The sequence below is a fragment of the Odontesthes bonariensis genome, chromosome 20, assembly GCF_027942865.1.
Source record: "Odontesthes bonariensis isolate fOdoBon6 chromosome 20, fOdoBon6.hap1, whole genome shotgun sequence".
NCBI lineage: Eukaryota > Metazoa > Chordata > Actinopteri > Atheriniformes > Atherinopsidae > Odontesthes > Odontesthes bonariensis.
Window position 1 is genome coordinate 1,058,771 of NC_134525.1, and position 26,356 is coordinate 1,085,126.

General features: G+C 45.4%; 1 protein-coding gene across 3 annotated transcripts in view; it reads left to right on the forward strand.

Moving 5' to 3' along the window:
• Positions 1 to 26,356, forward strand: part of sugct (succinyl-CoA:glutarate-CoA transferase) — a 124,444-nt gene that overhangs the window by 56,161 nt on the left and 41,927 nt on the right. For all 3 annotated transcript variants that reach the window (XM_075451916.1, XM_075451917.1, XM_075451918.1), the window contains exons 10-12: positions 7,152 to 7,223; positions 9,587 to 9,684; positions 9,852 to 9,954. In XM_075451916.1, the coding sequence (XP_075308031.1) occupies positions 7,152 to 7,223; positions 9,587 to 9,684; positions 9,852 to 9,954 (273 nt within the window). The remainder of the gene's footprint in view (positions 1 to 7,151; positions 7,224 to 9,586; positions 9,685 to 9,851; positions 9,955 to 26,356) is intronic.

A 26,356-nucleotide genomic window follows, 5' to 3' on the forward strand; every position in this document is an offset into this window, starting at 1 on the left:
AGGTTTCCCACAGTAATCCCTCGTCCGTGTGCCTCTATCAGCTGCTGATGAATGAGGGTTCTTGATCCAGCGCCGTCTGAGGGGTCAGAGGTCACGGGGGTCCAGCTTAGGCTCGCTCCCTCGTCCTTTAAACTCTGAAACTCCTCCAGATTCCCTGAATGCTTTAATGATATTCTGCTCTGCAGAGGGAGAAATATGCAGATCCCTTCCACTCTTTCTCTAAGGAACTTTGTTTTAAACACATTTGTGGACAAACTGGAGATCCTCTGAACATCTCTGTGGCGTTGGGCCGCGTTGAGCCGTGTGTTGGACCGAGAAATAAGTTATGGATTTATTTTCTCCATTAAAGGATAACTGCGGTATTTTCAACATTAAGCCTCTTTTATGAGTCGTCTGCAATGTTTTAGAACCCCCCTCACCGCTTTTTCGATGTTTACTGCTGTCTCCGGTATTTGCCTAAGGCTATGTACACACGTAGCCGGGTATTTTTAAAACCGAATATTTCCCCCCTACGTTTATAAAATAATTTGTATCCACATTACCTCGTTTTCGAAAATAACACCTTCCACACATAACCGAACATCTGCGTTTTCAATCACTGACAATGTTTGAGACCACCTGTCTTGACAACCAAAATGCATTTGCTGTTTTGCGTAATCTGCCCTCGTCAGCTAAATAATAAAGTGTGCACGCAACTTTTTTTGAGCACACTGACAGGTGATCGCATGACAGTGGACTGCCCCTCGATATGAGGACGTAATAATTCCGACAGCGACAGGAGTGAGGACCGGGACATGCTGAAATTTACACGCCATTCCTCTGGGAGTACGACTTGGGCGTGTAAAATCAAGGCTGTAAACAGCGCCTGCACAATAATAACCAGCACAGTTCTCAAGGCATCTATGCTTCTTCAGTTAACAAAGGTCGCACTTTAGACTTTAAAGCAGATTTGTTGTTGTTTTGGCGCATATTGTGACGTTCGAAAACGCAAAACTCCGGTTATCTCTGTCTACACGCAGCTGCATAAACGGAGTTTTCAAAAATCTTCACTTTGCCCGGAGTTTTTAAAAACATTGGTTTACGATGCGTTTTTAATTCGTTTCCATGTGGATGACAGGTCCAAACGTAGAGAAATATATTCGTTTTAGCAGATACCCGGCTACGTGTGGATGGGGCCTAATTTTGATTCTTCTCAACCTGCTTCAGAACGGCAAGTCATGCGCATGTCCAAAAAGGTCCGTAAAAGCACCATAAACGTCCGTTTTCAAAATCATCAACTCACCGGAGTGGTTACTGGTGTGCACTGGTGATCCATATCAAATTTCACGACTTCTGTCGTGTTTTATTTGGCAGCTCGTTCATGCTCAAACTATTGTCTTAGCCACCTCACAGCCGTGGATAAAGTTCCGCTCAGCAGTTGAATCTGACTTGCTATACTCCACACCACTTGTTGGCGCCATTGATGGCGATTGTTCATTGTCCTTCGGCACGTAATCGGAGTAATATCAACAAAAAAATCCAGTCTTCAATAGAACTCACTGGGATTTACAAAATGACAGAAGCAACTTTTCGCAACGAAATTTGATATGAATTACCAGTGCACACCAGTAACCAATCCGGTGAGTTGATGATTTTGAAAACGGACGTTTATGGTGCTTTTACGGACCTTTTTGGACATGCGCATGACTTGCCGTTCTGAAGCAGGTTGAGAAGAATCAACCTGCAGCAAGACGATGACGTTGCTTTGCGTGACACCGAAGCTTGTAGAGTGTTAATCCAACATGGCAGCGGACACAACGTTTCCGTTCGATGCAGCCTTAGAAAGTGTTTTAAGTAGCTTAGAACGCAAGTTTACTTTTAAAAAAGAGCAACGTTTGGCGTTGAAAGATTTCATTGCCTCGTCGAATTTCTGTCGCTCTACATACGTCATCTGGTATAAGTGAGACAATTGGCTATGAATCGCGCGCAAAGCAGCATGGGAAGAACCAGACGCCATTTGATAGAAATTCGTAGCGCCCAATAAACGGCTCTAGGCATTCGTAAACCATGCCTCAAATACGAGAAAATGCACACCTAGTTCCCAGACCACCATCTCATCCAGATGTGGACGCGTCAGCCAGGCTAGTCTTCAGCATCATTTCTCAGAAAATTGTGAATTTTCTAAGCGTTGAAATGAGCTTCACAAACACATCAGGAAATCTGGTTGCATTAAAGAGGATGTTTCCACTCGGGCCATGGCTCCAGGTGTGTTGGAGCAGCTGAGATCTCCATCAGGTCGTCAGTGTGTGAGGTGGGAGGCGAGGGGGCAGCGGCCTCCCTGCTGGGACCTGACCGCTCAGCGCGCCCTCTCCGAGGACCGTTTGGGGTTTTGTGGCTGAGCGTCCCGTCGAAGTCCCCGTCAGGACGGCGTTACCCACAGTTCCCTGAGGCGGGGGATGAAAGCGAGGCTGCGGTGGGAGCCGTGTGACCGCGGGGTTAGCGCTCTGAATCCACACTGAGCTGAGTGTGTGTGCGGCTGCACTCCTTTCATGTGGCCAACACTTTTATCACCAGCGATTGTGAGAGAAGAAGAAGAAATACGACTCGAGGAAAGGAAAGATGAGGAGGAGAACTTTTTTGGGATTAGGATTTTTTTTAACTGAATTTCTTATATTAATTTGACTCTTTTGGTAACTGAAAGCAGTTTTAACGTAAATGTAGAAAAAAGTTGAAACTTTGAAGCTGTTTTTCACACATGCAGCTAAAGAAATGGGAACAAATCTTAATTCCAGTCTAAAACCCACAAAGAGCTTCTAGATTATTCATTTCTGGTGGCATAAAACACTTTAATCATTTCATTTATATTAATTGTTCCATAATTAGTCATTAGATTATATCTTATATTTCTTTTTTAAGCTTTAAATTGAATCTTATTTACTTTTTCTTGATGTTGAATAACATATAATTCTTATTATTGTCTGTTTTTTTCCTACTTTTCTACTTTTAGACTTGATAACATTCATTATTTTGGGATTAGGATTTTTTTTAAACTGAATTTCTTATATTATCCATCCATCCATCCATTATCTTCCGCTGGTCCGGGGATCGGGTCGCGGGGGCAGCAGCTTGAGCAAAGAGACCCAGACGTCCCTGTCCCCGGCCACTTCCTCCAGCTCTTCTGGGGGGACCCCGAGGCGTTCCCAGGCCAGCCGAGAAACATAGTCTCTCCAACGTGTCCTGGGTCTTCCCCGGGGCCTCCTCCCAGTGGGACGGGCCCGGAACACCTCACCGGGGAGGCGTCCAGGAGGCATCCTCACCAGATGCCCCAGGAGGCGTCCTAACCAGAGGCCCCAGGAGGCATCCTAACCAGATGCCCGAGCCACCTCATCTGACTCCTCTCGATACGGAGGAGCAGCGGTTCTACTCTGAGCCCCTCCCGGATGACCGAGCTTCTCACCCTATCTCTAAGGGAGAGCCCAGACACCCTGCGGAGGAAACTCATTTCGGCTGCTTGTATTCGCGATCTCGTTCTTTCGGTCACTACCCACAGCTCGTGACCATAGGTGAGGGTAGGATCTCGTTCTTTCGGTCACTACCCACAGCTCGTGACCATAGGTGAGGGTAGGATCTCGTTCTTTCGGTCCCTACCCACAGCTCGTGACCATAGGTGAGGGTAGGATCTCGTTCTTTCGGTCCCTACCCACAGCTCGTGACCATAGGTGAGGGTAGGATCTCGTTCTTTCGGTCCCTACCCACAGCTCGTGACCATAGGTGAGGGTAGGAACATAGACTGACCGGTAAATCGAGAGCTTGGCCTTCTGGCTCAGCTCCTTCTTCACCACGATGGGCCGGTGCAGAGCCCGCATCACTGCAGACGCCGCACCGATCCGTCTGTTAATCTCCTGTTCCATTCGACCCTCACTCGTGAACAAGACCCCGAGATACTTGAACTCCTCCACTTGGGGAAGGATCTCATTCCCGACCCGAAGAGAGCATTCTTATATTAATTTGACTCTTTTGGTAACTGAAAGCAGTTTTAACGTAAATGTAGAAAAAAGTTGAAACTTTGAAGCTGTTTTTCACAGATGCAGCTAAAGAAAGGGGAACAAATGATGCATGCTGGGAACTGGTTTCAGGAAGTTAACGGACCTGACCTGGTAGCGGCGGCCTCGGTCCGTCTGAAAGGTTTCTGAGCAGCTGCTGCTCGTGTCGGGCATCATGATCACATCATTCTATCACCAGCGATTGTGAGAGAAGAAGAAGAAATACGACTTGAGGAAAGGAAAGATGAGGAGGAGAATTAAAAAAGAGAGAAAGAAGAGGAGTAATTAGTCGTGGCCTTTCAGACAGGCTTCCTCTGGAGGACTTCAGCTTATTAAACCTAAACCCTCATCATCTCACCCTAACTCTCCCATAAGATGAGGATGAAGTTCATCTCTACCTGCTGGGAGGAATCGAGCTAATAAAAATTATTGTAACCCCGAGGTCAGCAGCACGAAGCCAGCCTCTCTGCTACCTCTCAGCTTCAGGAGTCAGATTTCCATCTAAATCCGCTGCAGATGTTCAGGAAAGTCTGTGTGAAAGAATGCTTGTTGATTGTTTGATGGAGATAAAGCAGGTGCTAACTCTCCAGGCAGCGCTGCGAGACCACCACAGAAGAAGAGCACGCAACAGATCCCAAGCTCAAACGCTGGAAACACCAGGACGCTCACAGTTTCCTCACCACACCTGATGTTTTCATGCCTTCAGCGGAGGCTCGGAAGTCACCAGATTCCCGTCGGCCATCAGTTATTCCCTCTGCACCTCCACGAGTCGTTCCTCTTTTTACCCGGCGGGCAGAAGAATGAGGATCATCTGGGTTTGAGGGATTCTCAGAATAACTGAATCATTTCTGCTGTCAGATAAAGGGTGAAGTCATAACTTATCACCGTTACTTTCATGGAATCAGAGAATAGTTCTGAACCCTCTCAGACGAGCTTTCAGTCCTTTCTTTAACTCATTGGCTGCCGGCCATTTTCAGTTCAGAGACACCCATACTGCCAAGTGTTTTTCAGTATTTTGACTGATTTTCCAAGACCCACAGAAAAGTGTGTCTTATGACTATGTACACACCGAAATTACCAAAAGAAAGAGTAGACTCTCTTCTTTCATCAGGAAAAAAAATTTGTTTCTACCATTTTCAGTCCTTTAGTAATAGACAGTAGAACATAGGTTGGTTTCACCAAAAACAGCTGTTTGACCCAAAAAAATGGAGAAAACAAGCTCCTTTTTTTTGTGCATAGTGGCACTGCTGCCACCTAGCGGGTAATTTTGCCAGTATATTCTCTGTTTAGTGTTTACAAGCCTAAGATTTAGTGACGAACTCCGCTAGATTGTCCCCCAGCCCGCTCCGTTAAAAACGCAATTGAGGTCTATAGACGTCTTTGGCAGTGAACGTTTTTTTTTAAATTGACGTCTATAGACGTCAATGGCACCGAAAGAGTTAAGGAGTCTTCAGGAATAGTTCTCCAGACTTCTTGAAGGACATCCCAAAGCTCTTCTTTGGATGTGGGCTGCCTTTTGTTCCGTTCTCTGCCAACATGATCCCACACTGCTTCAGTAATGTGGAGCTCCGGGCTCTGGGGAGGATTCATCCCTCCATCAGACCTGCTGCCACTGATTTTCAGCCCACTTCTTGTGTCCTTTCAACTCCGTCTCGTGTGAGAGCTACGTTGGTCCACAAGGGAAAACGTGCTATTGTCACAATTTGGCCCCCAAAATCGTGACAATACCACGTTTTATTTGGCCTATTCATTTACATTGCTTCGCAACCACCTTAACAACGGTACAAAACGTTTTATTGTTACGTTTTTTCAAGGAGATGCTAAAATCTTTGGCGAAACTAATAAACGAAAGATCGTCTACATTCTTCAAATCAAATCAAATTTATTTATATAGCACATTCATGTACAAAACAGTTCAAAGTGCTTTACATAAAATAAAAGCATTGCAGCAGGGAGTGGAAGAAGCATTAAAATACATAAAAGAATATAAAGAGAAACAAATCAAATCATTTAAATGAATTTAAAAACAAGCAACAGTCCAGATAAGTTCAAAGATATCGTGCAGATTTCATGCATAGACACATGAGAACAGAAATGTCTTTAACCTGGATTTAAAAATGTCTCCATTTTGGTGAAAGTTTAATCTCCACTGGCAGTTTGTTCCACTTGTTGGCAGCATAACAGCTAAATGCTGCTTCTCCATGTTTAGTCTGGACTCTGGACTTATGAAAACGTTTTGCATAGTTCTCGCTAGAAATGCCATCGAAATGCAGATACTTTCTTAAAATGTTGTGTTTTTCACAGAAAAAAGGTCGACAGTCGGCCATTTTCTTTTTTTAGCTGAGGGAAACTTGATAGTCACGTGACCTGGTTGCGAAGCAATGTAAATGAAAAGGCCAAATAAAACGTGCTATTGTCACAATTGTGGGGGCCAAATTGTGACAATAGCACGTTTTCCCTTGTTGACCAACGTAGCTGTTACACGTTTTTCTGTGAGACCGGGTTGGTCCTTTGGCACAGCTCAGCCTTTTCTCCCTGTTTCCCTTCCTTAAGAACGGCTTCCTGACAGCCACCCTTCCATGGAGCCCATTTCTGATGAGGCTTGGGCCAACAGCAGATGGATCAGCTGAAGGTCCAGATGCATCTCTCAGCTCCTGTGTCAGGTCTTTGCTGGATGTTTTCCTCTTTCTTAAGGACATCACTTTCAGATCCTGTTCATCTGCTGGAGATAGTTCTTTAGGCCTGACACTTCTTCTTCTTTTGTTTAGTTTCTCTGTTTATTTTAGAAAGTTTTACTTAAAGTTTGAACCAGGAACAACATCTGCAAATAGGCCAAAGTTAAAAGTCCTTCATGTTTTACATCCTTTAAAAGAAAAAAATTTATTGTTTTTTGGGGCTTTTTCTGCCTTTAATGGACAGTTGAAGAGAGACAGGAAGCAGGGGGTAGAGAGAGGGGGAGTGACATGCAGCAAAAGGTTTTACATGTTTTATTGCTTTTATGAATTGTCCCTTTAAAATAAAATCCAAACAAATTCACATGTTTTGGGTTTTCTTTCCATTTGAAGTTTCTCTTCTGCAGGTGAAACGTGGAGTTTGATGTTTGACGTTCGGTATCGGTTTCTGTTTCAGGGCTTCAGAACCAGCGACGGACACCTTGTTGTAGCTGCAGGCAACGACAAGCAGTTTGTCAGAGTGTGTCAGGTGAGCTTCACAGACCATCACGGTGTTACCTGCCAACACGGTGGTGTCGGGGTTCTCTTCAGGTTTCCTGTTAGTCACTGACACCTGGGAAAGCATCGTTTAAAAACTAGGGCTGGGCGAGTTAACTCGTTAATTATTTAACGCCGATATTGGTATACTGGTATATGGTGATACTGGTGTGCACTGGTAAACCATATCAAATTTTGTGGCGAAAAGTTGCTTCTGTCGTGTTTTATTTGACAGCTCGTTCATGCTCGCACTATTTTCTTAGCGGTGGTGGAGTAATATCAACGAACATCCAGTACAAAATGTCAAATAAAACACGACAGAAACAACTTTTTGCAACGAAATTTGATATGGATTACCAGTGCACACCAGTAACCACTCCGGTGAGTTGATGATTTTGAAAACGGACATTTATGGTGCTTTTACGGACCTTTCTAGACATGCACCATGCTTGCCGTTCTGAAGCAGGTTGAGAAGCATCAAAATTAGGCAAATACCGGAGACAGCAGTAAACATCAAAAAAGCGGTGAGAGGGGTTCTAAAACATTGCAGACGACTCAGAAAAGAGGCTTAATGTTGAAAATACCGCAGTTCCCCTTTAACCGTTGCCCGGCCCTATCAAAAGCTAGTTGAGGTGGTTTGGGCCTCGGGTGCCTTCCAGATGTCTTCTTGGACATGTTCCATTGGGAGGAGGCCAGGACTCACTGCAGAGATTGTATCTGTTCGGCTGGATCTGGAACAACTTGGTGACCTCCTGGAGGAGCTGGAGGGGAGGCTGGAGAGATGATGATCTATGGATCAGTTCCTCTCCAGATCTGGCAGAAAGCAGATGGATGGAAACACTGAAAATCTTGTCCTTGTTCTGTTAGATAAAGGTCCAAAATCTACACATTTATATTTTATTCAGGTTGTAAGGTTAGTCTGTCACAAGACCGGTATACATGGCGACATGACCAAGTATTAAGAAGCTTAGCTGCAGGTATTGAAGATAAACGAAGGCAGGTAAACTTAGGAGGGTCCAAGGTAAGGAGAGTGGCAATTCAGTTTGTTCAAGAAGGGGGGAAAGTTAAAAAGACGTTAAGGAGGCACGGCAGCTTGGAGGATACTTGTGATTGGGAGATGCAGGTAGATTTATGAGGAAAGCTTGTTGTTCCCCAGGAAATAGCCTCTACAAATCTAAGGCCTGATATAGTTTTGTGGTCTCGGAGTAGAATGAGAGTCTATTTCATAGAGCTGACTGTTCCTTGGGAGGAATTAGTAGCAGAAGCATATGAAAGGAAAAAGCTTAGGTATGTGGAGTTGGGGGCAGAAGCAGAGCAGCGAGGATGGAAGGTTAGAATCTGTCCAGTTGAAGTAGGATGTAGAGGATTTGTTGCAAAGTCTGTTGTCTCATTGTTGAGGGAGCTGGGTGTAAGTGGACAGAGTGTGAGGAAAATAGTGAAGGAAGTGTCAGATGAGGCAGTAAAGTCCAGTCAGTGGATTTGGGTTAGAGGAAGCAATAGCAGCTGGGGGCCCAGCAGGGGGAGTAAACAGACTTTTGGAGAAAGCAAAGAAGAAGTTCAAGATATTTAAGTGGAGGGTGTGGCCCATGTGAGCCTTTTGAAACCAGGCGGCCTTTTTAGGTGAGTTGGCCTGTATGGCTTTGTTTCTGCTGGCATTGTTAGTGATTATAGGACTGTTTAGGTGAGTTTGTCTGCTGAATCTGCTAGTGTGTCTTGTCCTGCCTCCACCTCTGCCACCCTCTATACTTTCATTACCCCCTACCCGAACCAGGGTTTGAATCCCATTCCTACTTATCTTTACCTCTTCTATTTCCACCCCCTACCCGAACCAGGGTTTGAATCCCATTCCTACTTATCTTTACCTCTTCTATTTCTATCCCCTACCCAAACCAGGCTTTGAATTGCATTCCTACTTATCTTTACCTCTTTTATTTCCACCCCCTACCCAAACCAGGGTTTGAATTGCATTCCTACTTATCTTTACCTCTTTTATTTCCACCCCCTTCCCGAACCAGGGTTTGAATCCCCACCCCGCTGTGACCGGTGTGCAGTTGGTGAGAGGCTGAGGTAGCTTGTGGCTGTAAAAGATGGTTGTTGTGGTGTGAAGAGCAGTGATGACTGGCATTAGGGGGGTGACTCTGGGACACCAGTGATCACTCTCTAGCCTCCTGGAGGTGTCGTGGGCCCAACTAGACGAAACACTGATGAAAAGAGCATGAGTTTCTTGTGTTTACCTTAAATATAGCAAAAAACCCCAAAACACTTTTCAGGGAATTGGGCTTATAGTCGATCATCAGTCATCACGGGTTTGGAGACACAGTTCTGTACATGAAGTTCTGTTGATTCTGTGTGCAGGTTCTGGAGCTGAAGGAACTCACAGAGGAGCCACAATACAAAACCAACAAGCTGAGAGTCCAGAACCGCAAAGAGCTGCTGCACACGCTGTCACAGAGGTACACACAATCCCAGATCCTGGATCGGATCCTGAACCTCACAAACTCAGAGGTTCAGGGATCTTTCTCATGATTGTCTCAGTGATCCAAAATATTTAGTTGTGTCCAACAGAAACCTCAAACACTGGTTTCCTGTCTAAAACTCTTAATCATCATGTTGCCATCAGGTTCCTGCAGGAGAAGACAGCTGATTGGCTGAGAAGGTTTGAGGGCTCAGGTGTTCCTGTTGGACCAATCAACACCATCCAGGAAGTGTTCTCCGAGCCACAGGTCAGTCCATGTTCATGACCGACGTGTCAAGGTTCATCCTGAGCCGTGTTTGTTTCTCTGGTTTCTCTGTTTGTTTCTCTGGTTTCTCTTTGCTGAAGAGATTTTATCAGAAAGACACGACAAAGCAAAGCGCCTCATTGTAACATCAGTTTCTGGTTTCAGAGATGATATTGGAGTTCTTTTCAGAACATCTAAACATGTCCTCCTCAGACTTGTGAAAATGGAGTCCCTCAAGGGTCGATACTGGGGCCCCTTTTATTCCTGAAACTTCCAGTCTGACAAACTGTAACACAAATATTAAAGACGTAGCTATCAGGTATATATGTTCCCTACATTGTAGAGAAAATAACTCTTCACCCTGTACACAGTGCTGTCAGTGTGAAGTACTTTGTGGAACCTCAATGAGGTTATTGATCGATTCTCATTTTAACTGTGATTCAGCTGCTGTTTCCCCACAGCTGGATTAATGGAATCAGGTTTTATGGGGTCCAAACAATAAAAAGACCCAGAAATGAATCCTCATCAGCTCAGTTTCATTGATCTGAAGACCTAAAGACGGCTCGTTCCGGCTCTGGTTCCGCCTGATGTTTGAGAGATAAGGTCGTGGTCAGAAAGGAAAAGTTTGTCTCGGTGGAAGATAAAAGCTGCTTGAGTAAGAAATCCAGCTCCAGAAGTTTAAAGTAAAGTCTACGGAGAGCGTCTCCGTCGACGCTATCCGGCGCTTGCGTGCGTCGGCCAACATTCCTATCTATCTATCCGCCGGGGAGGCGGAGACTCGCGGAGACCTCAAGGCTTGTGATTGGTCGGCTAACAACATCATTTCCTGAATCACTTTCCCGGTTTAGCTCCTTCCTCTCAGAACAACAACAACAACATTTTTGAAAGAGTTTACTGTGTGCCGGTCAACATTTGGTCAGAATTATTTGCATTTCAACATCAACGAGCTCCAACTCCAACAACAGTCTTTCTCTCTCGGTCTCCATCGTTCACTGTGAGGAGTGGAACGGAGCCGGAAGGTGAGCAACCAATCAACCACTTTCACCATAGACGTAAGAGATTGGGTCGTCTAGCGTAGCGCCGCCTACTGATCGGGAGGGGAACTGCCTCGGGTATCCGACAGCCCGACGGAGAACTTCGAAAGGTTTAACAGCCTCTGCGTGACCACGGAGAAGCATACCGAGGCCTTAACTCTGTGTGCGCTCATTGAAAACACTTTAGTCACTTGGTGTGTTACACCTTCATCTCACGAAGCAGCTGATGAAGGCGGCGACTGTGGGAGGCGCCCGCCGGGTAAAAAGGGGAACGAGGGAATAACTGATGGCCGACGGGAATCTGGTGACTTCCGAGCCTCCGCTGAAGGCATGAAAACATCAGGTGTGGTGAGGAAACTGTGAGCGTCCTGGTGTTTCCAGCGTTTGAGCTTGGGATCTGTTGCGTGCTCTTCTTCTGTGGTGGTCTCGCAGCGCTGCCTGGAGAGTTAGCACCTGCTTTATCTCCATCAAACAATCAACAAGCATTCTTTCACACAGACTTTCCTGAACATCTGCAGCAGATTTAGATGGAAATCTGACTCCTGAAGCTGAGAGGTAGCAGAGAGGCTGGCTTCGTGCTGCTGACCTCGGGGTTACAATCATTTTTATTAGCTCGATTCCTCCCAGCAGGTAGAGATGAACTTCATCCTCATCTTATGGGAGAGTTAGGGTGAGATGATGAGGGTTTAGGTTTAATAAGCTGAAGTCCTCCAGAGGAAGTCTGTCTGAAAGGCCATGACTAATTACTCCTCTTCTTTCTCTCTTTTTTTATTCTCCTCCTCATCTTTCCTTTCCTCAAGTCGTATTTCTTCTTCTCTCACAATCGCTCGTTATAAAATGTCGTCATCATGACGTCCGACACGAGCAGCAGCTGTTCAGAAACCTTTCAGACAGACCGAGGCCGCCGCTACCAGGTCAGGTCCGTTAACTTCCTGAAAGCAGTTCCCAGCATGCATCATTTGTTCCCCTTTCTTTAGCTGCATCTGTGAAAAACAGCTTCAAAGTTTCAACTTTTTTCTACATTTACTTTAAAACTGCTTTCAGTTACCAAAAGAGTCAAATTAATATAAGAAATTCAGTTTAAAAAAAAATCCTAATCCCAAAAAATGAACGTTATCACGTCTAAAAGTAGGTAAAAAACAAAAAAAGACAATAATAAGAATTATATGTTATTCAACATCAAGAAAAAGTAAATAAGATTCAATTTAAAGCTTAAAAAATGAATATAAGATATAATCTAATGACTAATTATGGAATAATTAATATAAATTAAAAGATTAAACTGTTTTATGGAAACCAGTTCCCAGCATGCATCACACCAACAGCCTCCGAGCGCTCGGGGCGGGAAACGGAAGACGAGTGGAGAAAAGAGGAGAAATGGAAAAAGAAAAGGAGAGAAGAAGAAGAAGAAGAAGAAGAATGAGACACAAAACTTCCAGAGATGCACAAAAAGAACGAGAGGATGAAAAGAGAAGGAGAGTAAGTTAGAAAAGAAGAGTAAAGGAGGAGGAGGAGGGCAGGAACATGGAGGGAAAGAGAATAAAACAACAGGACAGGAAACAGAGGGAACACACTAAATGACCTGAAGAAGAAGGAGAGTCACGGAGGGAAAGAACAGAAGGAAAACAGAAAAAGAGGAGTGGAACTGAGTGAAGAAAAGGAGGAAAAAGGAGGACAGGAGGGAGGGAAACAGGAAGACTCTCCCCGTCTCTGACTGCAAATAAAACTGGAGCGACAACAAGGAGCCTCCTGGTATCTGTGTCCTCACACAACCTCAGCGAGTGAGCCGGGCCAGAGAAGAGCCACTGCTTCCAGAAAAGTTCCCCAGAAGGCCTCTGGGAGCAGGTCCTCCGGTCAAATGAGACCAAAACTGAACTGAAGCTAACGGCTGGAACAGCATCCCTGCAGTGAAGCACGGAGGGGGCAGCATCATGCTGTCGGGATGATTTTCATCAGCAGGGAACGGGAAGCTGCTCAGAACTGGAGGGAGGATGGATGGAGCGAAATAAACCTGGTCCAGAACAGTGAACTGGGTTCCTGAGCCCATAAAGTGATCTGTAAGCTCCTCCCACCGGGTCCCCTTCTGTAAGCTCCTCCCACTGTTTCCCCTTCTGTAAGCTCCTCCCACAGTGTCCCCTTCTGTAAGCTCCTCCCACTGTGTCTCCTTCTGTAAGCTCCTCCCACTGTGTCTCCTTCTGTAAGCTCCGCCCACTGTGTCCCCTTCTGTAAGCTCCTCCCACAGTGTCCCCTTCTGTAAGCTCCTCCCACTGTCTCCTTCTGTAAGCTCCGCCCACTGTGTCCCCTTCTGTAAGCTCCTCCCACTGTGTCTCCTTCTGTAAGCTCCTCCCACTGTGTCTCCTTCTGTAAGCTCCGCCCACTGTGTCCCCTTCTGTAAGCTCCTCCCACAGTGTCCCCTTCTGTAAGCTCCTCCCACTGTGTCCCCTTCTGTAAGCTCCTCCCACTGTGTCCCCTTCTGTAAGCTCCTCCCACTGTGTCTCCTTCTGTAAGCTCCTCCCACTGTGTCTCCTTCTGTAAGCTCCGCCCACTGTGTCTCCTTCTGTAAGCTCCGCCCACTGTGTCCCCTTCTGTAAGCTCCTCCCACAGTGTCCCCTTCTGTAAGCTCCTCCCACTGTCTCCTTCTGTAAGCTCCTCCCACTCTGTCCCCTTCTGTAAGCTCCTCCCACTGTGTCCCCTTCTGTAAGCTCCTCCCACTGTGTCTCCTTCTGTAAGCTCCTCCCACTGTGTCTCCTTCTGTAAGCTCCTCCCACTGTGTCTCCTTCTGTAAGCTCCGCCCACTGTGTCCCCTTCTGTAAGCTCCACCCACTGTGTCCTCTTCTGTAAGCTCCACCCACTGTGTCCTCTTCTGTAAGCTCCTCCCACAGTGTCTCCTTCTGTAAGCTCCTCCCACTGTGTCTCCTTCTGTAAGCTCCGCCCACTGTGTCCCCTTCTGTAAGCTCCACCCACTGTGTCCTCTTCTGTAAGCTCCTCCCACAGTGTCCCCTTCTGTAAGCTCCTCCCACTGTGTCTCCTTCTGTAAGCTCCTCCCACTGTTTCCCCTTCTGTAAGCTCCTCCCACTGTGTCTCCTTCTGTAAGCTCCGCCCACTGTGTCCCCTTCTGTAAGCTCCTCCCACAGTGTCCCTTCTGTAAGCTCCTCCCACTGTGTCCCCTTCTGTAAGCTCCTCCCACCGGGTCCCCTTCTTTAAGCTCCTCCCACTCTGTCCCCTTCTGTCCACACCTTGGCTCCCGGGGAAAATGTAAATGTTTGTTTTTCTTTTTAAAAAAAAGAAACAAATAATTTATGGAATTACTTTCCAATTACTTATTTTCCACAACAACGGATGCGTAAAGGAGCATTTGACTGAATTGATCAAGACGTGCGTAGTTAAGTGTTTATGTTAGCGGCTATGTGAGTGAGACTGCATTAACACACAGATAAGCTACATAGCAGACTTTTGTGGTGATTATTTGCTGGGCATGTTTATTTATTGATTGATACTGTAGTCATGTGACTGTAGTGACCTTGCCATACCTTAGCTCTGGCTGTGTAAGCCCCTCCCACCTGGGCCCTTTAACAGATTAAAGTTTATTATTTAATCTGTTTATTATTATTTATAGCTGTGTTTATTATTGTAAACAGATTCTGACTGAAGCTTCGATGTCATTCCGAACCTGTTTGTGTGATGGAAAGTATCGCCCATCCTTTGAGTCGCTCTCTGCCTGAGCACAGCAGTAATTCCAGCATGTTTCACAGAGAGTTATGTCTTCAGTCTGATTGAAGTTGAACCTTTTAGAGACAGACTTGACTTCTTAGGTCAAAGTGAGCCCATGAGGTGTGTTTACGTGACCCAAACTGTTCCAGAGAAGCTCAGAAACCCCGGTGCTGTGTCCGCTCTGATGGATGCGCATCCTTTTCCCAGTGAACATGACCTGGCCCGGCGACAGCGCAGGCAGCTGCAGGAACGTTTGACCGTTCTTTGGACCGTTCTTTGGACCGTCTGCGGCTGCCTGCTGGATCTCCTGGTTCCTGACAGCAGGACACGGAGCCGCACGGTGTGCGACAAACAGAACGCAGGGTGCTTGTGCAAGTCTTGAAAGTCTTAATAAGTATGGAATTTTGAAGCACTGTTTTCCAGACCTTGAAAAGTCTTGAATTTTGTGTGAAAGTCTTAATAAAGTATGGAAAATAAATGTATGGTAGAATTTTACAGTAAGCTCAAAGGCATTGTGAAATGAGAAATAGGAAGGTAGGCTATAAAACTATAATTTTACTAACTGGTCACGTACTGTATTAGCCTAATGGGATGAGATGTGAGTGCAGAGACTGAATTCTACATACATTCATCCATCCATTCATTTTTTTTTATAGATAGTTTTTGTGACACTTGTTTGATGTGAAATTCATGTACTTGTGATTTTCATGTTTTGAAACGTTTTCATCAGTAAAAGCATAATTTACTGTGAATAATGCATTTGTTCATTGAATACTAGCCTATAAAAATGAACATTTCTAATAAACACAGTTGGTACAATCTCAACCAATGAAGTAGGCAGCAGGCACACGAGTTACAAGTACATAAAGTTAAGGTCTTTGGGAAAAAAAGTATCAGTCTGGAAAAAGTCTGGAATTTTAATTTGGAAACAGAGCGAGCACCCTGAGAGCTGAAAAGGCGGTTTTATTCGAGCTTTCTGAGGCCTTTAATGAAGCCAGAGATCGACGCTCAGAAGCTTCCTGCGAGCGGGAGGAACCCATCAGGCTCAAACGGATGATTTACTGCCAGTCTGTGCAGTTAGAGGTGATCGATGAGTCTGACTTGGAACAATTGTGCGAGCAAAACTGACAAGAAACATGGAGTCTGGGAGAATAATGTAGAGATATTACACAAGGCCTCCGCCTTTGTAACTCAATCTCTTTCATATTTGTCAGCCTCTGTCACGTCTTGGTTATTATTTCCTGCTTTTTATTGTTGTTCTCTGCCACATCCTCACTGTTTTCTGTCTTTTTTTTTTTTACACACATTTTCACATCTTGAAGTTCTCACAGTCATTTCTACACGACCGGCCTTGTTTTTACAACCTCAGACCCTCCGTTCATGTGTGCGTCGCGCCCCCTGGGCAGCGTCCAGGTCCTGCGAGAACATCCAGCTAAACATGGCTTTAATATCCTGACTACTGGAGGTGCGCTTGATCTGTCCCAGCTGAGAGCTGACCGGCCTCTGAAGTGGATACCCGACATGTGCAACCAGGCTGAAACCGCCTCGCTGCAGGTTAAACGGGGAGAATAATGTGCTCTGTCCACTGTTGTGCTGGAGGCTGGGAGTTGAACTCTCAACCCTGCTGACTGAGCAGCCTAAACAGGGAAACTGAACAAACAACCTCCAACAACAGCGTCCTGAGATTCTGTTTTTTTTACTTTCATTCTTCTGTGAAACACAGTTTGTATTCACACAAACGGTGTTTCTGAAATGCTGCATCATTTATCATTATTAGAACTGGGCGAGTTAACTCGTTATTATCCATTATTTAACGCCGACAAATATTTCAGCGCGCATTAACGCATGTTTTATTTTACTTTATTTATTTTAAAGTATTATTTTTTGGGGGCTTTTGTGCCTTTAATGGATGGAAAGTTCAGAGAGACAGGAAGCAGGGGGCAGAGAGAGGGGGAACAACATGCAGCACAGGGCCGTCCGATTGCTGGACTCGAACCAGGGCCAGCTGCAGCGAGGACTATAGCCTCTGTACATGGGGCGGCTGCTGTACCCATTAAGCCACAAACTACCCCTATTTTATTGTTTATTTTATTTTGTAAAAGTCTGTTGCTCACAGGCTTTTATTTTGTAAAAGTCTGCTGCTCACAGGCTTTTATTTTGTAAAAGTCTGCTGCTCACAGGCTTTTATTTTGTAAAAGTCTGCTGCTCACAGGCTTTTATTTTGTAAAAGTATGTTACTCACAAGCTTTTATTTTGTAAAAGTCTGTTGCTCACATGCTTTTATTTTGTAAAAGTCTGTTGCTCACAGGCTTTTATTTTGTAAAAGTCTGCTGCTCACATGCTTTTATTTTGTAAAAGTCTGCTGCTCACATGCTTTTATTTTGTAAAAGTCTGTTGCTCACAGGCTTTTATTTTTGTAAAAGTCTGTTACTCACAAGCTTTTATTTTGTAAAAGTCTGCTGCTCACAGGCTTTTATTTTGTAAAAGTCTGTTGCTCACAGGCTTTTATTTTGTAAAAGTCTGTCGCTCACAGGCTTTTATTTTGTAAAAGTCTGCTGCTCACATGCTTTTATTTTTGTAAAAGTATGTTACTCACAAGCTTTTATTTTGTAAAAGTCTGCTGCTCACATGCTTTTATTTAGTAAAAGTCTTTTGCTCACAGGCTTTTATTTTGTAAAAGTATTTTGCTCACAGGCTTTTATTTTGTAAAAGTATTTTGCTCACAGGCTTTTATTTTGTAAAAGTCTGCTGCTCACAGGCTTTTATTTTGTAAAAGTCTGTTGCTCACAGGCTTTTATTTTGTAAAACATTTATTTTGTAGAACAGGAAAAGAAAGTAATCGGCGGATCCACCAAACATGGAGAAGGGTACGGAACTTTTACTCGGCCATTTTCATGTTAAAGTTCTTCCAGACGGCGGAGTCGACAGAACCAAAGTCATCTGTAAACACTGCCAAGTTGAATTGTCTTCTCAGCGTAGTAGTTCCAGTCTAAAATATCACTTAAAGGCAAAACACACAACTGATAGCAGCAAGTCATTCAAGGAAACAGACAGTGGAGCGAGGCTTCTACATAAAAACTACAGAAAGATGCTGATGTTAAAAGTGTGTTTGCACAACAAATGTTATGGCACTTTCATTCATATGGCAGCACATTTAAAATAAAGCTAAATGCTAAAAGCTATACGCTACTTTTGGATTCATTTTTGGATTCTGCGTACAAATGCGATTAATCGTGATTAATCAGGGAAATCATGTGATTTATCAGATTAAACATTTTAATCGTTGCCCGGCCCTAATCGTTATCTAACTTCTGTCCACCACAGTTGTTGTTTTTCTTGTTTCCTGTCAGAACAGCTGCTTCTTCTGCTGAATCACAGCCACTAACAGCGCAGCCTACAGCGCCCCCTCTGGTGAGTTTCCTCACTCCAAACGTTTCTGCTTTCAGATTCGCTTTGTTAGGGAAAATAAACTCGACTGTGTCTCAGAGAATGCTGAATACTGAAATCCGTTTGAACATGTGGAATAGTCTCGGATGATTTGAGCTGAGGGACGAATCTAAACTGAACAGATCCTCATCAGTAACTCGTCGGTCTATAAAACCCAGAGTCAGACTTAATGTGCTTCATGTAATGTTACCTTTGGGCAGTGGGGGTCTTGTAACCTTAGCCGTAACGGACACAAAGTTTGGCCTCATCGTTTTGCTTCACCGTGGGAGATGAAGCCTGTAAACTTGGCAGGCCGGCCGCTCTTTGAGGGTTTCTGAACACTGCACTCCTCGTCTTGGCAACGCCGGCTTCTTTTCTTGGGAATTCACCTCAAAACTCTGGCTGTGTTAGCGTTCATCTATTTTCTGTCTCTGTTCCGTTTTATCGATGAAATACGGCCTCTTTGTCATCTTTAGAGACCAAAGTGTCTTTGTTTGCTCAAAGGTTGTGTAAATAACCTTTATTACTGTCTGGAAAGTGTCAAGCAGAAGTGGGACGACGTCACTTTTCCAGCAAGCTGTCAGGACCTCACGCTGTGTGCTGGAAAGCAAAGTGAGCCTGAGCCACGTCTGAGGGTCGAACGAAGGGAAGGTGTGAAGGTTTGAGCTTCATCCATCATCCCAGGACACCCAGACTCTTCTTCAGCCTGTCAGCTGTTTGACATTAAGGTGATAGAAGGATAATGTGCAACTCCTGCACGTCAGATTTGTTTCATATTCATCATAAGTGTGACGGCGTTCCTGTCCATGGGATGGATGGGACTGTTGACAGGTTCTGCTGGTCTGGACTCTTCCTTTAAAGCTGCACCTGATGTGATCCAGTTTTCCCCACAGAGAGGATGGATGGATGTGAGGAATGGGATGAGAAGCCTTTAAGTGTCAATATTCAGTCATATCATGAGCAGATTTGTCACTTGTGGTGCATAAATACCAGCAGTGGGCAGCATCGCTGTTACACAACCAGAGATCCATCATCTGCAGCTCAGAGTGGAAAACAGAAAGCTCGTCAGGGGTTATTTTCAAGGTAGGCTGGAGTTAAAGTCACGTTGACGGACTCGATAAAGCCTCCAGGTCACGTAGGCCGAACCCGTTTGTTCCCAGATGACCCAGATGAAGCGCAGCTCCGGGGAAATATGACTCTGCTCCGGATGAGCGACGAGCTGATGAAGGTGGAGGTGTGTCGGGGATGATGACTCACGTTCACTTCAAAATGAGTTTCCACTCTTCACTTCTGCTTGATATAACAGCACATCTACTGACTTAGACTTCTGATTCTTGTGAATGTTTCACAGAAAAAGTCGTGTTGTCCCTTCTTCCTGTTCCTGGGAGCATATATCAGGGCGTCTGAGGTGTAAAACTCCTTCCTGTTCCTGGGAGCATATATCAGGGCGTCTGAGGTGTAAAACTCCTTCTTCCTGTTCCTGGGAGCATATATCAGGGCGTCTGAGGTGTAAAACTCCTTCTTCCTGTTCCTGGGAGCATATATCAGGGCGTCTGAGGTGTAAAACTCCTTCTTCCTGTTCCTGGGAGCATATATCAGGGCGTCTGAAGTGTAAAACTCCTTCTTCCTGTTCCTGGGAGCATATATCAGGGCGTCTGAGGTGTAAAACTCCTTCTTCCTGTTCCTGGGAGCATATATCAGGGCGTCTGAGGTGTAAAACTCCTTCTTCCTGTTCCTGGGAGCGTATATCAGGGCGTCTGAGGTGTAAAACTCCTTCTTCCTGTTCCTGGGAGCATATATCAGGGCGTCTGAGGTGTAAAACTACTTCTTCCTGTTCCTGGGAGCATATATCAGGGCGTCTGAGGTGTAAAACTCCTTCTTCCAGCTCCTGGGAGCATATATCAGGGCGTCTGAGGTGTAAAACTCCTTCTTCCTGTTCCTGGGAGCATATATCAGGGCGTCTGAGGTGTAAAACTCCTTCTTCCTGTTCCTGGGAGCATATATCAGGGCGTCTGAGGTGTAAAACTCCTTCTTCCTGTTCCTGGGAGCATATATCAGGGCGCCTGAGGTGTAAAACTCCTTCTTCCTGTTCCTGGGAGCATATATCCTGAGCCGCTGTGCTTAAACCAGCAGGTATTTTAACCAAAGTCTGTCTCGTACATCTCAGTAAGACCTCAGTAAACGGTGTCTCATCTTATCTAAAAGTAAAGCCTGATATGAACATGTATATCAGTCATATATGACACAGTATCTGATATATATCTGTGTCAGGCTGAGCCCTGGAGCGCCCCGGCCCAGTTAAACTCCTGCTGTGTTGACTTTGTTCCCTCTAACTGCTGATATCAGCAACTGCTGGCAGGAGCTTCCGGAGGTCTGGTAGACCTGGGCTCTGAATAAAACTCGTGTCAGCTCTGCTCCGCTTGTGCTCTCGGGGAGTTTTTGGTGGTTTGGACGTGGCCCAGCCTGCAGATAAACGGTCAGACGATGAATCGCCGTGTTATCAGAGCGAGTGCTGAGTCGGCTCCTCGTAAGTCTGCTGTGAGTGAGGTTTGGCCGCACGGCAGCATTCTTCTGTAATAAACCCAACGAGGAGAATTAATCACAAAGAGCAGCGATGGGGAAGCTCGCATGTAGGTAGAGGCTTTGCTCAGACTTCCTGCTCTGGTTCTTCTCCTGGGTGGGAGATCCATCACTTCAGATAGAAATCACAGACGATGAAGAGCAGTCTGACCCAAACACAGAGGAGCTTTATGACGGCATCTGAAGGTCCGGAGGCCGACGTGACCTCACAACGCTTTACTGTACAGCTCTTAAACGCAGCCGAGGAGGAACTTACTCTCAAAGAAAGAGTTTCGACTTCTTTAAAAGATGTTCTGTGTGAGATGGTCATCAATCAGGGGGCCGAGCGATCCGGCGATCAGCAGCTCACTGTCACTGTGGTGAAATCAGAACTAAGTCCAAATGTTCTCCTCCGAGAAACATGCTTCTGTTTTTAATTCCTCGTGTATCAAGTGGATCCCAGCTGGCTGCTTATAAAGTGGAGTAGCAGTGTTTGCAGCGGTCTCGTTACGGTCTGATGTCTGGAATAAGTAGAGATAAAAAGAGTTTTATTCCACTCAGCCTGTAAGTTCCTGCAGATTCAAACGTGCCGGAGGTCCCAGACACAGAGGCTCGTCTCTGTTGGCCCTCTTTAAAAGAAGGTAGAAGCCAACCTGTTGTCCTGCGGGTCCAAAGTGAGCCACCACCATGTTTAGCTGTAGAAAAAATACCTTAAACTATTTTTTTCCAACTTGAAATGTTATGACTTTTCCTAAAGGGACCCCATCATTAGAAAAAGTCACACTTTATTTTTGTTTATGTTTCCATGTGGGCTGTACACCACTAGGGTACAAAGATTGTCTTATGGGTCATTTTTGACCCGTGAATTATAAAAACATTTAAACACCAGAAAAAAGTTCACTGTTTTTTTCCCTTTCAATATAATTAATTCAGAAGTAATTACTTCAGATTTATCCATCCATCCATCCATTATCTTCCGCTGGTCCGGGGATCGGGTCGCGGGGGCAGCAGCTTGAGCAAAGAGACCCAGACGTCCCTGTCCCCGGCCACTTCCTCCAGCTCTTCTGGGGGGACCCCGAGGCGTTCCCAGGCCAGCCGAGAGACATAATCTCTCCCCGGGGCCTCCTCCCAGTGGGACGGGCCCGGAACACCTCACCGGGGAGGCGTCCAGGAGGCATCCTAACCAGCTGCCCCAGGAGGCATCCTAACCAGATGCCCGAGCCACCTCATCTGACTCCTCTGGATGCGGAGGAGCAGCGGTTCTACTCCGAGCCCCTCCCAGATGACCGAGCTTCTCACCCTATCTCTAAGGGAGAGCCCAGACACCCTGCGGAGGAAACTCATTTCGGCCGCTTGTATTCGCGATCTCGTTCTTTCGGTCACTACCCACAGCTCGTGACCATAGGTGAGGGTAGGAACATAGATTGACCGGTAAATCGAGAGCTTGGCCTTCTGGCTCAGCTCCTTCTTCACCACGACGGGCCGGTGCAGAGCCCGCATCACTGCAGAGGCCGCACCAATCCGTCTGTCAACCTCCTGCTCCATTCGTCCCTCACTCGTGAACAAGACCCCGAGATACTTGAACTCCTCCACTTGGGGAAGGATCTCATTCCCGACCCGAAGAGAGCACTTCACATTTATATAATAGTAATAATAAACCTTTATTATGTAAAAGAAAACTGAGAAAACAAGAAAACTGTTGGTCCAACTGACAGCTGGTTTGTGGTAAAAAAAAAAAAGTCTTTTTGTATTGTGTTACAAAAAATACATGATAAAAAATGTATTGAATTGAGTTGAATAGATAAATAACAGGTGGTTTCATCATACAAAATAGATTTTGGATTTAAAATTCAATTAAGTTGCTTTATTTTGGGGCTTTGGTAGGACAAAGAGGAGTAAACACAATGTTAAGACCGCACAAAGGGTTAAATACAGTCACCTGATTCAGTCTGAGTCACTCAGTGGGGTCACATGGTGAATGAATGGGATCAGAGGCACAAAGCGTGTCATACCCCGGTATGATAGGTGGTGCTGTACCCATTCCAGCTGTTGCTAATAGAGCCACTTCCTGTTGACCTCTTCACCACCAACAACAACAACAAACTCAGGCATTGGAGAAAGATGGAGAACGCAGAGCCAGATGAAGCTACGTCCCTCTACATTTGGTCTGTGATGAGCTGCTTGTTGCACAAACTCGATGCCCAACGGAGCATTCTCCATCGCGTTGTTTGTTTCTTTCTGACGGCGACAACAACAGGAATATCGTCTCCTTTGACTTCCGGGTCACGACCCCGGGAAAACATCTGGAGCATGCGCAGAACGCAAAGTCTGATTCACCACGAGCTTCAGCGTCTACAAGCAGGTTTAGAGGGACTTTCAACCCAGTTATCTCGGGGTCTGAATCCCATCCGATCCAGTTCTTAGTCAGATTAAGGTGTCTACATGCACTTAATAACTCAGTCTGATTGTAATTTAGCCAATAATCCGATCCGGTCCCATTCTTAGTCAGATTAAGGTGTCTACATGCACTTAATAACTCAGTCTGATTGTAATTTAGCCAATAATCCGATCCGGTCCCATTCTTAGTCAGATTAAGGTCTCTACATGCACTTAATAACTCAATCTGATTATAATTTAGCCAATAATCCGATCCGGTCCCATTCTTAGTCAGACTAAGGTGTCTACATGCACTTAATAACTCAGTCTGATTGTAATTTAGCCAATAATCCGATCCTTTCAGTGCCATGTGACCCCACTGAGTGACTGACCGGCCGGCGTCTTCCCAGATTTGACATCATATCCGGGATATGACAGTAATTCCACCACAGGTGTTGTTGTTTTTCCTCCGGATTAGTTTCCTGTTAGGACGACTTCTTCTTCTTCTTCTGCTGCTTCTGAAATGTCTGCACACTGATCATAACCTGGACTGTCTGCTGCGATACTTTAAAGAACAGCGAGCGGACTTCTGTCACTTCTTTCATTTTCATATACAAACAATCTTGATTAAAAAATGTAACGAATGCCAAAACTCTGTTTTTATGCTGATGATGCAGCGCTGAACTGTTCTTCATCTGTCGGCTCCGACGGGCTCGATGCTGTCCAGCGTACTTTGTGTAGGTTAAAACTGTTTTTTAACGCCGAGAAAAGAAAACTCAAGGTCCCCATACAGACATGTAGGAATCCAAATGGATGATAATCTCTCTTTTATACGTCAAACCTGGCAACCTTAAGTTGAAACTGGGTTTTTTCTGTAGAATCGAATCTCGCCTCTCCTTTGAGGCCAAGAAGAAACCTGCTGCCACCACTTTCTGTGCTGGATGACGGTGATGTTATTAACTGGATGCCGTCAGCAGAGCTCTGAGGTTCATCTCAAACCTTTAAAACCCTCTTATCGCTGGGGGGGGACGATAAGACGACCTCGTCCTCTCAGAGACTCAAAGATATTCTCATTTCTGCAACTATTCTTGGTCTGCTCCCAAATTACCTTCAGAACATCGTTCAGAAAAGTACAGGAAGTTATTGTCTCCACTCAAAATAATGATTCCTTTTATCTGAGTTGGGGAAAAGGCCTTTAAACCTGTCATTAGAGCAATTTAAGCACATTTGAAAGCTCGTGGAGGCGGATATGTCCGACTGTGAGTGCTCAGACCCGCCTGGCCTGTTGTGTCTGTGATTTTAAGATGCTTTAAAATGTGTTGCTTGGTTCTACTTATATGGAGTATATCAGTCTTTCCTGGAGATAAAGAGTTTTATTCCTGGTTAAAGACGGGTGTGAATGGATGAACCCGCCGGCTGTCAGCGCGTCCTCTCAGAAACACAGAAGAAGAGTGACCTCAGCCCGTCCTCCTCCTGATGCCCGCCGCTGAACACGTTGTTCCCTCTTCACGGTAATTGGCCTCCATTTATTTCTGAACACACTCGAGGTTTGAGCGTCGGTCGTGGCCTCCGTCAGAAACAGCTCGCAGTGAAGAAGCTCTGAGTCCTGATGGCGTTTCCTGCTGTTTTTAATCACGGCGACACATAAACGCTGTAATTCTTCTGCTGAAGGATTCATTACAGGTTAAAGCTCCTCCGGTATTTTTCCATACACAGGTCATATTCTGCCTTTTTAAAGGGACACTATGTAATAAATTAAGTAATTTATTAGCTCAAATCAACATATTCATTCATAAATTAGTCCTCATTGGTGTAAAATTATCTCTTGTCAACAATCTCACGTATCCTCCTGAGTGAAGAATAACTAGTCTGTATCTACATAGAGCGGGCGAGCTCTATGGAGGCTGCCATGTGCTTCCGGTCTATGAAAAACTACGAAGTGCCGAGAGGGACATAAAGCACTTCGAATTGCATTTTCCCCAACGCCAGGCCTCACGTCCGCCGAATGGCTTATTACCGACTCTAATGGTAAATAGATTTTATCTGGTAAATTATCCCACTAATAATGCATTGATTGTTACCAAACTTCTGCCGTAGTACACATAGGCTCTTAACTCACAAAACGAGGCATTAGAAAGTTTGTAAGTTTACCGGGAGTTTATTTAAAAGAACACTTTCCAGATAACAACACTGCTGCTAACGCTACCGCTGCGTCGACGTCACTTCCGGTAACTCCCGGAATATGACTAATTGCATTGCTTGCACACCAAAGGCTATGTCAACTTATGTTATCTGACATGTTATCTGTCATCTGTATTTATAGTGTTGTTGTATGTGTGTTATGTAATCCTTTGTATTGTGTGTCTTGACGTCTTTTTGTTTGAATGGACCTTGAGTCTGAAGCTATTAGCGTCTTGAATCTTGACACATACCGCCTGCCGTAGTTCAAGAAGTTGCAGCGCACATTTGAAAACGCGAGGCGCTAGAGAGCAAATTCATTCGACTTTGCAAAATAAAATTTCACCACTAGATGGGGGAAGAAATTACAAAGTGTCCCTTTAAGGATGTATCGGACAGACGTTGGAGCAGCTCCTCGCGCCTCGCTGTAAGTCAGCAGCAGATGCTGGTGAACACTTTCTGATCCGCGGTGACGCGCCGAGCCTTCCTGCTCCTCGCTGCTCTCCGACGGCCTCCTCTCGGTTGGCGTCGGAGCGCAGATGAACTGGTGTTCGGCTCCCGTCCTGACAGCTGTTTAAGTCTGACAGCAGGTCACAGGAGGGGGGATCCCTTCCTGGAAACACCTGCAGGACTTGCATTCCTCACTGTGGCTTTCCAGGAATGAAGACATCAGAATTTATAGGTCCCAGAAATGAAATGTTTTGATGCTTTGGTTCCAGTCAGAATGAAAGAGTTGTGTTTGATTCTGTCCTCCTTTTCCTTCCCCTCCATCAGCTTGTCCTTCGGTTTCTTCCTCCTGAGGACGGCAGGGTTATTCATGGCAGGGTCCAGGGCGTTGTTCTCTGAGCTCTCCTGTCTGAGTAGTTTGTGACCCAGTCAGCGCTCGAAGGTCACGGTCTGAAGACGTTTCATCAGCTTTTTGATGAGGCTTTATTTATCCAGGGAGGGCCGACGGAGCTCTGCTCTGCTTCAAACACCCACATGTTGAGCTGGGAGCTGACCGATAATCACTGTTTCCACTGAGGCTGAGGTCCCTAACGAGAGGACGCCCCGACCAACTTTTTGAGTTAGTATGTGAGTTTGAGTAAGCGAGAAGTTCCCGGATGCATCCTAGATTCTCC